At 44.6% G+C, this 16,489-nt stretch overlaps 1 protein-coding gene across 1 annotated transcript in view; it reads right to left on the reverse strand.

Annotated features, from left to right (window-relative positions):
- Positions 1-16,489, reverse strand: part of LOC119422988 (palmitoyltransferase ZDHHC5) — an 88,357-nt gene that overhangs the window by 66,493 nt on the left and 5,375 nt on the right. Inside the window, exons 2-3 of the mRNA XM_037690399.1 lie at positions 12,444-12,565; positions 2,149-2,306 (exon numbers count right to left, since the gene is read on the reverse strand). Of these exons, the coding sequence (XP_037546327.1) occupies positions 2,149-2,306; positions 12,444-12,565 (280 nt within the window). The remainder of the gene's footprint in view (positions 1-2,148; positions 2,307-12,443; positions 12,566-16,489) is intronic.

Genomic DNA, 16,489 nt, shown 5'->3' on the forward strand with positions numbered 1-16,489 from the left:
ATGTCCAGAGGACCAAATTGAACTTTTTTGGAGTTTAGGATACAGTTCAAGCTGCTGCTGTTTGTTTTTAAAGCTTTGAATGGCCTTGCACCACCTTTTATTTCAGAACTTTTGCAAGTCCACCAGACCAGCAGAGCTTTACGGTCTGCTGGTCAATATCTGCTGGAAGTGCCTTGCTCAAGGTGCAAACAATGGGGGGACCGGCCCTTTTTTCTGTTGCAGGCCAACAGCCTGGAATACTCTTCCCTATGAGCTGCATTCCATCTCTGATCTGGTTCTGTTCAAAGCCAAATTGAAAACCTGTTCATTTAAAAAGGCTTTTGATGTTTAACTTTTAGTATTTTAGTATTTATAATTTCGTATTTTTATCTGACCGTGTTCCTCTGGGTACACTGTGGGGGTTGCTCCGTGAGTATGGGATTGTGGGCCAGTTGTTACGGGCTGTTCGGTCCCTATACAAGCGATGCAAGTCTTTGGTTTGCATTGCCGGTAGAAAGTCAGACCCCTTCAGGGTGGGTGTCGGACTCCACCAGGGCAGCTCGTTGTCACAAATTCTGTTCATAACTTTTATGAACAGAATGTCTTGGTGCAGCAGGGGGCGGAGGGAGTCCAGTTCGGTGGCCTCAGGATTCATCTCTGCTCTTTGCAGAGGATGTGGTCCTGTTGACATCATCATGCCATGATCTTCAGCTCTCACTAAAGCGGTTCACAGCCGAGTGTGAAGCAGCTGGGATGAGAATCAGCACCTCCAAATCTGAGGCCATGGTCCTCTTTCGGAAAAGGGTGGATTATTTTCTTCAGGTCGAGGGTGAGATTCTGCCTCAAGTGAAGGAGTTCAAGTATCTCGAGGTTTTATTCATGAGTGAGAAGAATGGCGCGTGAGATTGACAGATGGATTGGTGCAGCATCTGCAGTATTATGGACTCTGTGTCGGTCCATTGTGGTGAAGAGGGAGCTGAGCTGTAAGGCAAAGCTCTCGGTTTACTGGTTGGTCTATGTTCCTCCCCTCACCTCTGGTCATGAACTCTGGGTAGTGACTGAAAGAATGAGATCGTGGATACAGGAGGTTGAAATGAGTTTCCTTTGCAGGGTAGCTGGACTCTCCCTTAGAGACAGGGTGAGAAGTTCAGTTATCAGGAGAGACTCGGAGTAGAACCACTGCTCCTCCACATCCAGAGGAGCCAATTGAGGCAGTTCAGGCATCTGGTAAGGATGCTCTCTGGGTGCCTCCCTAGGGAGGTGCTTCGGCATGTCCGACTGGGAGGAGACCGCGAGCAAGACCCAGGACACAGTGAAGAGACTATCTCTCTGTTGTCCTAGGAACAGCTTGGAGTCCTTCCAGAAGAGCTGGAAGAGGTTGTGGAGAGAGATGTCTGGACCTCCCTGCTCAAGATGCTGCCCTTGAGACATGAGTCCAGAACAAGAGGAAGATGATGGAGGGATGGATATTTTTTCATTAAATTACTGCCATTGATTTTTATTGTTAAGCACTTTGGTAACAGCTGCTGTTTTGTAAATGTGCTTTATAAATAAATTTGACTTGATTTGACTGTCAAATGATGTTTTAAGTCCCCCCCCCCCACCCATTTTGGTGAAATGTGAAAAAGAATCAGCATCAAATAATACCAAGAAAAACACAGAATCCTTCTAAATGAGCCAATTTTTTATACTCCTGGCAGCAACTGAAGCATTTGTTAAGATGAGATTGAGTGATAGTCCAATGTTAGACCACACCACCTTGATTAGCTGCTCATTTAAGCTAATTTTGTTCAGTCCCAAAATAAAAACCTTAAGCCAATAAGCACATGTACCGTGCCCTCATTGTGTTTGTGAACTGAGATGTGTATCCATGGTGGGCATTAACATGAATACAGTGGATTATGAGCTCCCTTATCCATTTCTGCTCAAGTCTTTGGGGGAAACAAAGAGGTTGAGAATAGGCCAAACAATATTCCAATGTGCAAATGGAAAACTGTAACTTTTGATTTACTTGTCAAAAAGCAGGCTGGGCTAAGAGAATAGTACTACTCCCATCCAGTGATGTGAATAGAAAAACTGAAGGTGCTGTTCATGGAATCACACCAGGCACATCTTGATGCACAGAAATGATGAAGTGATGGTGTATGTAACTAAAATGAGTGTTCAAACCTCCACACAGTTGTCACAGACGGAGCAATGAGAGCATCGTGGTGGCCTGTAGAACCGGCATGTTGAACACCATTTCATCCTGACCTGGATCCCCCTGATTTCCACAGTTTTGTAGAGGGGAGCACGAAAATCATCCTCCTTGTCCTCATCCTCCTCAGCTGAAAGACAAAACATGTTTTTACAGCTTAATGAGGCTTGTAGTATGAGGGCCCTTGAATGGCCCAATGTAATAAAAATGTTACACCGACCGACCGACCGACCGACCGACCTACCGACCTACCTACCTACCTACCTACCTACCTACCTACCTACCTACCTACCTACCTATCGATGTGGGAGATAGATCGATCGATCGATCGATAGATCAATGTAAAAGACAGATCGATCGATATAAAAGATAGATTGATCAATAGATCAATGTAATAGGTAGGTAGGTAGGTACGATCGATAGATCGATGTAATAGGTAGGTAGGTAGGTAGGTAGGTAGGAGATAGATCGATGTAGTAGGTAGGTAGGTAGGTAGGTAGGTAGGTAGGTAGGAGATAAATCAATGTAGGTAGGTAGGTAGGTAGGCTACAGTAGTCCCTCATTTATCACGGGGGATCCATACCCTGAAGTTCCGTGATAAGTGAAAAACCACAAAGTAAGTAGTAGTTTATTTTAGTGTATACAATACATATATTCAAATCAAGTCAAGTCAACTTTATTTATAGAGCACATTTAAAACAGAACCTGTTATCAAAGTGCTTAACTACAACAACAATCAATGGGAGTAAAATTAAAGACAAAAAAAAATACAATACACTAATAATAATAACTGAAGAATTAATAAAAAGCATTTAAAACATAGGATCACAGAACAAAAAACACTAAATCAATTTACACTGTGTGAAATGTCTGCGAGAACAGATGTATTTAGCAGGGATTTGAAGTGAGGAAGGGAGGTGGCCTGCCTGATGTTGGGGGGCAGGTTGTTCCAGAGTTTGGGGCCCATGACTGAAAATGCCTGATCTCCTATGAGCTTCAGTCTTGTTTTTGGAACAGCCAAAAGCAGCTGATCGGATGATCTCAGGGCCCGAGAGGGAACGTAAGGTTCCAGAAGCTCAGAAAGGTAAAGGGGTGCGAGGCCATTTAAGCATTTGAAGGTCAACAGAAGAATTTTAAAGACTATCCTAGTACGAACAGGGAGCCAGTGAAGGGAGGACAGAACTGGTGTAATATGTTCAGACCTACGAGTTCTGGTTAAAGCATTCTGGACAAGCTGATGACGTGAAATGGAGGCCTGGCTGACCCCAGCATTGAGTGCATTGCAATAGTCCAATCAGGTAATGACAAAGGCATGGACTAGTTTATCAAGGTCGGGTCTGGACAATACTGGCTTGAGCTTAGCTACCTGTCAGAATCAGAATAAACTTTATTGGAATGGCACCGAGGTACAACGCGAATATGTACTGTTGGATTTAATATTTTATACCTTTTTATAATTCCTATCAAGCACTCAAATGTCATGTCATATAAAGTGTGGGTGTGTCTTTCTTCCAAGGTTGAACTATGTTTATAGAAAATGTTTGCTAATTCTAACTAGTTGACCTTTAAATATAATCTCATAGTAGCTAAAGATAATTTTACAAGTTCACATTTGATAAATTACAAGCAATCAAATCAGGCCAGAGAGCAGACTGATTAACATAAATAAAGCTAGAACAGCTCTTTAATTTAGACTATAGGTTGACTAAGTAAAATCAAATTAAGAGTATAACCATGATCCAAATAAAAACACGAACATAAGTTAGATAATATAATTATTCCTAGAAATAAACAACTATTTCAAATCAGTGTTATCACTAAGGTATAATCACGTTAAACAGTGTTAACAGTTTTAAACGCAGACACAGAAACTAAGATGAATCTGCCTTAAAAACAGAATCACCAGACCTCCAACAGATATTGAATTAACACCCAGGAGGTAGGTAATAATTAATAGTTATTAATTATTACGCATAAACAATTTAGACACGAATCATTTTATATCCCTAAAGTATAATAGCAAGTTAAACTTTAAACAAAAGCCGATTTAAGTGAACCAAAACTTATCTGAAATATAGACGTAACGTCCTTGAGGGGGCGGGCTAAGTCGTAACCATAGCGACAGAAGCTGAACCAATCAGGAAGCTAGCCTTCTCAAACGGGGATAAAAGGCCGGGAATGACGCACGCGTACCGAGCATTTTCCGGGAGACGCACACGAGGCGGTTCGTTCTTAATGCTCCATTTATATGCATATATCTTATTAATGTAATTGTTTGTCTCTGAATATCTGTAACCCATGTTGTGTCAAATAAATCTTTTATACGAAGGGCGACGCCTCCGCCGTTTTGAACACGACGTGGTATTCTATCCACAACAGTACGTACAGTCGTCCGAAAGATGGGCGGTGCACAAAGCTGCAACTGTAGAAAGCGCGGCCATTTTATCCTTATCAGATAATAATCTTAGATAGGAAAAGGGGTAGAAACATGAGGGTAGATAGTGGTATTACAAAAAAAGATCTTTCACATCTTGTCTATCAGGACACGATTTGAGACATCAAAAAAACTCTAACAGCAGCACAATTAAAACATGATTACATTTGCATTTGACATCAAGGTGTTGAGATTTGTCCATGAGCATTTTTTCAGATCAGCCACAGTTTCTGAAGATGTTGTTCCAGCCAGCAGTTCTGATAAGCTTGCACAGAAAGTTCTCGGGGGGGGGGGGGGTATGCGATAGATGAAGCTTTTGTCCTTTTGTCCTTGGGTACTCATGTCCCAGGAGAAATTGATAGTCGGCCCGTCTCCGAGGTCGTCGGGAGTCAGATTTAGATAAGTCTTAGTTGGAAGAAGCTTTTCTGCAGAACAGAGTTTTGTTTGTCAAACTTGACGTCAGGGTCTAAAACCATCCCAAGATTTTTACCAGACTGCTTAAGATATGGTTGAAGAGAGTCCAGGTTGACAGGATCTGTGGCGGCAGTTGAGCTAGGGCTAAAGACAATGACTACAGTCTTCTCATCATTAAAATTTAAGAAATTTGAAGCCAACCAGGCCTTAATGTCATCCAGACATTTTAACAGAGGGTGAATGGAGCAAACACTTGCTAGTTTCACAGGCAGGTAGATATGACAGTCATCAGCATAGCAATGGAATGAAAGACCATGTTTCCTCAGGATGGACCCCAGTGGGGGCAAATAAAGTGAGAACAGAAGGGGTCCAAGAATCGAACCCTGTGGGACCCTGCAAGAAAGAGGTAATGAGGCGGATACATTATTACCAACCTTGACACAAAAACTCCTGCCACTCAGGTATGAGCGGAATCATTCTAATGCAGCACCTGTAATCCCAACCCACTGTTCCAGACGTGATATAAGGATACTGTGGTCAACAGTATCAAAAGCAGCAGTAAGGTCCAGGAGCACAAGTACCACAAATTGAGCAGAATCGTTTGAGATCATAATGTCGTTACAAACACTTACTAATGCTGTTTCAGTGCTGTGGAGTTGCTTAAAACCAGATTTAAAATTCTTGAAGATTCTGTTCTCATTCAAAAACTTGTTTAATTGAATGAATACTATTTTCTCCAGGATTTTGGACAGGAAGGGAAGTTTCGAGATTGGTCTGAAATTTGAGCAAGTCGAAGGGTCAAGTCCAGGTTTCTTAATTAATGGATGAACTACTGCATGTTTGAAAACATCAGGAACCACACTTGTCATAATACTACTATTACAATAGTAAGAGCATAGGGTCCAATCATAGGTAGAACTTGTTTGAAATCCGATGCAGGAATGGGGTCATATTGAGTATGAATCCAAATCCAAATCTCCATGGTGTCATAATTTTGATTTACATTGATAATTTTTGTGTTATTTTCTTCTCAATCAATTCCATTGTGCTAATAATAAAGCTTGTCAATGAGAATATTTAATTAATTGAGGTCTAGGATGTGTTATTTTAGTGTTCCCTTTAATTTTGTGAGCAGTGTATTGTAAAGACTCTCTTATCTGCTGTGCTGTATTGCTCGATGTATCACAACTGTATCTTGTCCTTTATCTGTATATGCTTGGCTTTTGGATCTGCTTGTCCTTTGGTATCAACAAGTACAGATTGAACTAAGTCAGAGAATGTATTTGAGTTTGTTGTGTACGAGACATGAACTAACATGGAGCTGCTGGTGTGTGTCCCACCTGATGACAAGATCACCAGTAAACTGGAACGGCAAAAGAAAATAATAAAAATAACTCCATAAAAGTACTTCCAGGAAATGAAAACATCAGTTTGAACTAGTTTAGACAAAGAACTGTAAGAATGTGTGACATGTCTCTGGGTGGAGCTTTTGTGTTTAAATACAGAAGAAGCTGAAAGATCCGGTCAGACGCGTCTTGGGTTTTTGTTGTATTTCTGTTTGTTTGGGGTAAGAGCGTCTACTTTCAGCTGAAAGCTTGAATAAATGTTGGTAATATATTTTAACTTGAATCTCTCTGACTGATTATTGTGTCTTTTCTCCATGTATCTCCAAACCAATGAGAGGAACAGGTGAATAGGCTGAAAAGTCTGAGTTGTTGTGTTGATTTTCCTCGACAGTATACACACACACACACACACACACACACACAAAAAAAAAAAATATATATATATATATATATATATATATATATACACACATATATACACAAAGGTGTTTTAAACCCTTCCCACATGCTTGCAATATTCTAAACAATCCAAAAAAGTTCGATTGTTGGGAAGTTGGATTTTTCTACCTGGATTATTGAGCATCTATCAGGATATTCTAAACAATGTTTCTAAACTCTAAGCGCTCTAAAAAAGCACAGTATGTCATGATTTCAGCTTCCTGCCTCCAGCTGCTCTGTGCCAGCTGCAAGCGCTTTTGGCCACGCCTACTTCTTCGCTCTACACGGAGATCAGCTGTCCAGCTGCAGGAGGAAGTTTATCCTTCAGTATGGGCTGCACAAAGGTGCAGCAGGTATTAAATAATTTTAAATATTTTATTTTAAATAAAACTTCCCATGGGCTCACCACTTGTGGGAGGGGCCAAAGGGGTCAGGTGCAATGTGGGATGGGTGGTGGCCGAGGGCGGGGACCCTGGCGGTCTGATCCTCGGCTACAGAAGCTGGCTATTGGGACGTGTCACCTCTCTGGTGGGGAAGGAGCCTGAGCTTGTGTGTGAGGTTGAGAGGTTCCGGCTAGAAATAGTCGGAATCACCTCTACGCATGGCTCTGGCTCTGGAACCAGTTTCCTTGAGAGGGGTTGGACACTCTTCCACTCTGGAGTTGCCCCTGGTGAGAGGCGCCAAGCAGGAGTGGGCATACTTATTGCCCCCCATCTTGGTGCCTGTGTGTTGGGGTTCATCCGAGTGAATGAGAGCGTGGCTCCCTTCGCCTACGTGTGGGGGGATGGGTTCTGACTGTCGTTTGTGCTTATGCACCAAACGGCAGTTCAGATTATCCACCCTTTCTGGAGTCCTTGGAGGGGGTACTGGAAAGTGCAACTCTTAGGGACTCCCTTGTTCTGCTGGGGGACTTCAATGCTCACGTGTGCAATGACAGTGAGACCTGGAGGGGTGTGGTTGGAAGGAATGCCCCCCCTGATCTGAACCCGAGTGCTGTTCTGTTGTTGAACTTCTGTGCTCATCATGGATTGTCCATAACGAACACGATGTTCAAGCATAAGGGTGTCCATATGTGCTCTTGGCACCAGGACACCTTAGGTCGCAGTTCAATGATCGACTTTGTCGTTGTCTCAACTGATCTGCCGCCATATGTCTTGGACACTCGGGTGAAGAGAGGGGCAGAGCTATCCACTGATCACTACCTGGTGGTGAGTTAGCTCCGATGGTGGGGGAGGATGTCGGTCAGACCTGGTAGAGCCAAATGTATTGTGAGGGTTTGCTGGGAAAGTCTGGCAGAGTCTCCTGTGAGACGGAGCTTGAACTCCCACCTCTGGGAGAACTTTGAACATGTTACGGGGGAGGTGGGGGACATTGAGTCCGAGTGGGCCATGTTCCGTGCATCTGTTGTCGAGGCGGCTTACTGGAGCTGCGGCCGCAAGGTTGTCGTGCCTGTCATGGCGGCAACCCTCGAACTCGGTGGTGGCACCATCGGTGAGAGATGCTGTCAGGCTGAAGAAGGAGTCCTATTGGGCCTTTTTGGCCTGTGGGACCCTGGAAGCAGATGATGGGTACCAGCAGTCCAAGTGACATGCAGCTCGGGTGGTTACTGAAGCAAAAACTCGGACATGGGAGGGGTTCGGAGAGGCCATGGAGAATGACTTCTGCACGGCTTTGAGGCGATTCTGGTCTACCATCCGGCATCTAAGGGAGGGAAAGCAGTACACCACCAACACTGTTTATAGTGGTGGTGGTGTGCTGCTGACCTCAACTCGGGATGTTGTGGGTCGGTGGGCAGAATACTTTGAAGACCTCCTCAATCCCACCAGCACGTCTTCCACTGAGGAAGTGGAGCATGGGGACTCTGGGTCGGGCCCTCCAATCTCTGGTGCTGAGGTCACCGAGGTGGTTAAAAAGCTCGTCTGTGGCAGGGCCACAGGGGTGGATGAGATTCGCACGGAGTTCCTTAAGGCTCTGGATGTTGTAGGGTTGTGTTGGCTTACGCGACTCTGCAATATTGCGTGGACATCGGGGGAAGTTCCCCTGGATTGGCAGACTGGGGTGGTGGTCCCCCTATTCAAAAAGGGGGACCATGGAGTGTGTTCCAACTACAGGGGAATCACGCTTTTAAGCCTCCCTGGTAAGGTCTATTCGGGGGTTCTGGAGAGGAGGGTCCGTCAGATAGTCGAACCTCGGATTCAGGAGGAGCAGTGCGGTTTTCGTCCTGGCCGTGGAACACTGGACCAGCGCTACACTCTCAGCAGGGTCCTGGAGGGTGCGTGAGAGTTTGCCCAACCAGTCTACATGTGCTTTGTGGACTTGGAGAAGGCGTTCGACCGTGTCCTTTGGGGGACCCTGTGGGGGGTACTCTGGGAGTATGGGGTACCGGGCCCTTTGATACGGGCTGTTAGGTCCCTGTATGACCGGTGTCAGAGCCTGGTCCACATCGCCGGCAGTAAGTCGGGCTTGTTCCCTGTGAGAGTTGGACTCCGCCAAGGTTGCCCTTTGTCATTGATTCTGTTCATAACTTTTATGGACAGACTTTCTAGGTGCAGCCAAGGTGTTGAGGGGATCCGTTTTGGTGGCCTTAGGATTGCGTCTCTGCTTTTTGCAGATGATGTGGTCTTATTGGCTTCATCAGATCGTGATCTACAGCTTCCGCTGGAGCAGTTCGCAGCCGAATGCGACGCGGCCGGGATGAAGATCAGTTCCTCCAAATCCGAGGCCATGGTCTTGAGCCGGAAAAGGGTAGAGTGCCCTCTCCGGGTCAGGGAGGAGGTCCTACCCCAAGTGGAGGAGTTCAAGTATCTTGGGGTCTTGTTCACGAATGAGGGGAAAATGGAGCGTGAGATCAATAGGCGGATAGGTGCAGCGTCTGCAGTGAAGCGGGCGCTGTACAGGTCTGTCGTGGTAAAGAGAGAGCTGAGTCAAAAGGCGAAGCTCTCAATTTACCGATCGATCTACGTTCCTATCCTCATCTATGGTCATGAGCTTTGGGTTGTGACTGAAAGAATGAGATCTCGGATACAAGCGGCCAAAATGAGTTTTCTCCGCAGGGTGTCTGGGCTTTCCCTTAGTGATAGGGTGAGAAGCTCGATCATCTGCGAGGGACTCAGAGTAGAGCCGCTGCTTCTCCACGTCGAGAGGAGCCAGTTGAGGTGGCTCGGGCATCTGTTTAGGATGCCTCCTGGATGCCTCCCTGGTGAGGTGTTCCAGACACGTCCCACCGGGGGGAGACCCAGAGGAAGACCCAGGACATGCTGGAGGGACTATGTTTCTCGGCTGGTCTGGGAACGCCTCGGGATTCCCCCAGAGGAGCTGGACCGAGTGGCTGGGGAGAGGGAAGTCTGGGCCTCCCTACTTAGGCTGCTACCCCCACGACCCGACCCCAGATAAGCGGAAGAAAATGGATGGATATTTTAAATAAACAATCCATGCAGATTGTGCGGCTCATCCATCAATCATGTAGAAACATACACAGGAACGGTACTGGACTACATCAAGTTCTGCATCGGAAATGTGACTATAGTCAAAAACATTCGGGTTTACCCCAACCAGAAACCCTGGATGACCAGCCAGGTCCGCATACTCCTCAGAGCCCGCAATGCTGCCTTCAGGTCAGGTGACAGAGCTCTGTACCGAGCTGCTCGAGCCAACCTGAATAAGGGAATAAAAACTGCGAAGGCTGACCATAAAAGGAGTATAGAGTCCCATCTGTCCAGTAACAACTCGGGAGGTGTGGAAGGGCATAAAAAACATCACAAACTATAGAGGCTGTGAGGTAATAACAGGAGACCTGAGTGCATCACTAGCAGAGGAGCTAAACTTCTTCTTTGCACGCTTTGATGCACCACAGCAGCACTCATCTGATCCTGCCCTGTCCCCACACCCACCCGGTTACTGCACCACTCCATTCATTGTACGGGAGCATGTTAGACTTTCGCTCCAATCAGTGAACCCCAGGAAAGCTACTGGCCCAGATGGAGTACCTGGAAGTGTGCTCAAAGCATGTGGCCTCCAGCTCGTCCCCACCTTCACCAGAATTTTCAATCTCTCCCTGGCCCAGGCAGTCATCCCTCCCTGCTTAAAATCTGCAACTATCATCCCAGTGCCGAAAACGCCTACCAACACCAGCCTGAATGATTACCGACCGGTGGCTCTCACTCTGGTAATCATGAAGTGCTTCGAGAGACTGATTCTCCAGCACATCAAGGACTATCTCTCTCCGAACTTTTACCCCTACCAGTTTGCATATCACACCAACAGGTCCACAGAGGATGCTATTGCAGTAGCTCTCCACACCACGCTGAGCCACCTGGAACAACAGCACAGCTACGTTCAAATGCTCTTTGTGGATTACAGCTCGGCCTTTAATACAATTATTCCGGACATTCTTATAAATATATTGAACAATCTCACCTCCCCCCCCCCCCCCCCCATGTGCCTGGATAAAAGACTTCCTAACCAATCGGCCCCAATCTGTAAGACTTGGTCCCAACCTCTCCTCCACTCGTACGTTGAGCACTGGCTCCCCACAGGGCTGTGTGCTGAGCCCCCTGCTGAACTGTCTCTACACCCATGACTGCAGCCCGGCCCACAACAACAACCTCATCGTCAAGTTCGCTGATGACACCACAGTGGTCGGACTAATCTCTAAGGGAGATGAGACATTTTACAGACAGGAGGTCCTGGAGCTAGCAACCTGGTGCTCAGAGAAAAATCTGGCTCTGAATATCAAAAAAACCAAGGAGGTAATTATGATTTCAGGAAGCACAGCACCAATCTAGCCCCCCTTTACATCAATGGCGAGTGCGTGGAGAGGGTTCACACTTTCCAATTTCTTGGTGTCCATATCTCTGCTGATCTTAACTTGAAAGAGAACACCACAGCGGTCATCAAGAAGGCTCAGCAGAGACTACACTTCTTAAGAGTACTTAAGAAGCACAACCTGAACACCAAATTGCTGTTGACCTTCTACCGCTCGTCCATCGAGAGCCTGCTGACATACTGTATCTCAGTATGGTATGGCAGCTGCACCCTGGCTGACAGGGAGAGGCTTCAGAGAGTAGTCAAGACAGCACAAAAGATAATTGGCTGCCCTCTCCCCTCCCTGATGGACATTTACACATCAGGCTGCATCAACAGAGCAGAAAACATAATCAAGGACTGTTCACACCCAGGTTTTGAACTGTTTGATTTGTTACCTTCAGGGAAGAACTACAGGTGCATCAGAACAAGAACAAATAGATTCAAGAACAGTTTTTTCCCGAAAGCCATCACCACACTGAACTCACACATGCACTGATTTAATCATCTAACCTCCCAAACCCCTGGACTTCTATTGTCCAATACTACTGACATTTCATACTCTCAATCACTAATATCCATAATGTGCAATATAATTGTGAACTATTTGTATTTTTTTACTTTCATAGTGCTATTATATCTATATTGCGTTACATTTTTTATATTTTTAGTGTGTGTTTTTCTTAAGCATGTTTTGCACTGAAAAAAGGAGTGGCTCTTAATTTCACTGTACTTGCGTATCATGACAATAAAGGCATTCTGATTCTGAATCAGCCATTTGTGTGTCATGCCTAATCTTATTATGAACACTGACACTGCACTATACACTGACCTCTGGGGAAGATGCCGGGGTCCATGAAGGTGGCCATGCAGAAGTTAGCCAATACAAACAGGAAGATGACTCCATTGTAGATGGGAACAGCAAGAGAGAAACGCTCTGACAGCCATGGACACCTGAAACAGGAACACCCCCATGTCCACTGTCAGCACGCTCACATTACTAACAAACATCATGCAAACAGTAATGATAATGTTCTGACCCATGTCTGTGTGTGCATTATACAATATGTAATAATCATTTTATGTTCAGATAAAAGTATATGCTTTCAGTAAGAAAAACGTCTAAAATAATTTGAAACTGACAAAAGTAACAAAAAATAATAAAAATCAACCACTGAATATCTCTCATTGGTTTTTAGTTTAATAGAAATATTAAAAAACAACTAACGAGTCTTCAAGTTCAAGTTCAAGCTGTGTATTTTTGTCATATGTAAAAACATGTCCTGTCCCTCTCAACTCTTCAGGAGAGGAATGAGCTGTGAAAAATCAATTCAATTCAATTCAATTCAGTTTATTTATATAGCGCCAATCACAACAAAGTTGTCTCAGGGCACTTTACAGAAACATTCACATACATAAAAGCCAATTAGTAGTTCTCTATCTAAGGAATCCAGCAAGGTGCGTAAAGCTGCAAGTCCAGATGGAATCAGCTCCAGGCTCCTGAGGTGCTGCACAGATCAACTGTGTGACATCATGGGATTTATGTTCAATCTGAGCCTGAAGCTGGAGAAAGTACCACAACTGTGGAAGACCTCCTGTGTGGTACCGGTACCAAAAACCAAACATTCCAAGGACCTCAGTAACTACAGGCCGGTGGCTTTGACCTCACATCTGATGAAGACACTCGAGAGGCTGGTCCTCAACAATTTGTGCCACGTGGTGAGGTCTTCGTTGGATCCATTGCAGTTTACCTACCAGCCTGGCATAGGGGTGGATGATGCCATCATCTACCTCAGGCACTGATCTCTGACGCACCTGGAGAAACCTGGAAGCACCGTGAGGATCATGTTCTTTGATTTCTCCAGTGCTTTCAACACCATCCAGCCAAGACTTCTGCAGGTCAAGCTGGAGTTATCAGGAGTGGATCACCACATGTCCCAGTGGATACTGGATTACCTCAGTGGACAGCCACAGTATATGAGGACACAGGGCTGTGTCTCTGACAGGCTGGTCTGTAGTACAGGAGTCCCACAGGGAACTGTGCTGGCACCATTCCTCTTCACCCTCTACACTGCAGACTTCACCATCAACTCCATCACTGCCATCTGCAACAGTTCTCTGACTCTGCCACAGTCTGTCTCATCACAGGTGAGGACGACTCAGAGTACAAACAGTGGACTCAAGACTTTGTGGACTGGTGCCAGCAGAACCACCTCCTGATCAACGCTGCTAAAACTAAGGAGCTGGTGGTGGATTTCTGCAGGTACAGATTCACCTCACTGACCCCGGTGAACATCCAGGGAGTGGACATCGAGATCATGGACTCTTATCAGTACCTGGGTGTTCACCTGAACAATAAAGTGGACGGGTCTCACAACACTGATGCACTTTACAGGAAGGGTCAGAGCAGACTAACTGCTGAGGAGACAGGTCTTTTGGAGTGCAGGGGGTGTTCCTGAAGACCTTCTTTGACTCTGTAGTGGCATCAGCCATCTTCTATGGTGTTGTGTGTTGGAGCAGCAGAAGCTAGATAAGATCATCAAGAAGGCCAGCTCGGTGCTTGGATGCCCCCTTGACCCAGTGCAGGTGGTGGGAGACAAAAGGACTCCAGCTAAAATAACATCATTGCTGGACAACGTCTCCCACCCCATGAAGCTGCTGCTGAACTGGAGAGCTTGTTCAGTGACAGATTCCTGCTCCTAAATGCACAAAGGAGCGTCACCGCAGGTCCTTCCTCCCAGCAGCTGTTAGGCTCCCAACAAACTCAATAAGGATTAAATACATGCTGACCTCTGCTAAAACACACACTCTGCCTATAATACTGTACTGTCAATAAATACATATTGAACATTATTATTGATACGGTTTATCTTATTTCTTTATATATTGTTTTTAGTATTTAGGAACTTTTGTGTGAATCTTTTTATCTGTTGCTGCTGTTACACTGAATTTCCCATCCGTGGGACAATAAAGGCTGTTTCTATTCTATTCTATGCAGGTTAATACAGGGTTAACAGTACAATGAAATGCTCAGGATGAGAAGAACCAATTTGACTCAATAAAAAAATTAACGAACAAACAAACAATACTAAAAGTATGCAATAAGGGTACACAAAAAAAGTACAAAAAAGTGATTATAGTATTTACAATGTCCTAAAGAGAGGAAATGAACAACAACATGGTAGAATATAATGGTGCAGCAGGATGAATTTGAATGAATAAGTACTTCAAGGTAGTAATATAAGCTAAAATGCATGATATATATGTATGTATATACAGACCCTTTCCAAAAAATTAGAATATCATGGAAAAGTTGTTTAACTTTCACAATTCCATTCAAAAAGTTAATCTTTAATACATGATGGATTCAGGGCCCACAATTTAAACAATTTCCAAGTATTTATTTGTTTATTTTTTTTACATAATTTGAGCTTCCAGCTCATTAAACCCATAAAAATAGGATTTTTAAAAAATAGAATACTGTGTAGAAATCATCCCAAATGTTGCAGGTCATGAATGTTTTAAACTGAGTGTGACACTAATCATCTACTAAACTCAAAGCACTTGCACAGGTTTTCCCAGGTGTCATTAAATTGTTTCAGTTTGGTTCAATATGGGGAAGACTGCAGACAGAACAACTGACCAGAAGACCATCATTGATACCCTCCATAGGATGGGTAAGCCACAACAGTTCATAGCTAAGGAGGCTGGCTGTTCACAAAGCGCTATGTACAAGCATATCATTGGAAAGTCTAGTGGAAGGGCAAAATGTGGCAGGAGAAGATGCACCAGCAAAAGAGATGACCGTGGGCTTCAGCGGATCATCAAACAGAGAAGATTCCAGAATTTGTCAGAGATCCATAAAGAGTGGAATGAGTCGGGAGTCACAGCTTCAAAAACCACCACATTCAGACGCATCCGGGAGATGGGCTACAACTGTCGGGTTCCTCTGTCCTCTTTTTCGATGAAAGTAAAGTGTGCCTTTCATTCAGAAATCAAGGTCCAAGGGTTTGGAGGAAGAAGGGTGAGGAACAGAACCCATACTGCTTGAGGTCCAGTGTGAAATATCCACAGTTAGTCATGATTTGGGGTGCAATGTCCGGTGCAGGTGTTAGTAAACTCTGCTTTCTTAAATCCAAGGTCACAGCAACAGTCTACCAGAATGTTTTAGAGGACTTCATGATTCCTTCTGCTGAGGATCTGTATGGAGACGCAGATTTCATCTTCCAGCAGGACCTGGTCCCTGCCCATGCTGCCAGAAGCACCAAAACCTGGTTTGATGCCCATGCCACAGTGCTTGACTGGCTAGCCAACTGGTCGGACATAAACCCCATTGAGAATCTATGGGGTCTTCTCAAGAGGAACATGAGGGGCACCAGACCCAACAACAAAGAAGAGCTGACAGCAAGCATCAAGGAAATCTGGGCTTCCATAACTCCCAGTCAATGCCACAGGCTGATTGCCTCAAAGCTATGTCACATAGAGGCAGTGATTAAGGCAAAGGGATTCACAACCAAGTATTGAAGATTGACATATTGATTTGAAAGTACCATATTTTGATTGATTTGTTGTGATCTTAATTTATTTCTTTTTTTTCTGCAACAACTGAGAAGTAGTGTGGGCTGATGTTTTCACAGTATTCTAAGTTTTTGAAATCCTGTTTTCATGGGTTTCATGAGCTGGAAGTCCAAATTATGTAAAAATAAACAAATACATATTTGAAATCATTTAAATTGTGGGCCCTGAATCTATCATCTATTAAAAATTAACTTTTGAATGGAATTACGGAAGTTAAACAACTTTTCCATGATATTAAATAGTTGGACTTCCAGACCTTGGCCTCATGAAATTTTGTCTGACTGGACCTCTTTAAATTAT

This window comes from Nematolebias whitei, chromosome 16 (assembly GCF_014905685.2).
Source record: "Nematolebias whitei isolate Nwh7 chromosome 16, NemWhi1, whole genome shotgun sequence".
Lineage (NCBI taxonomy): Eukaryota > Metazoa > Chordata > Actinopteri > Cyprinodontiformes > Rivulidae > Nematolebias > Nematolebias whitei.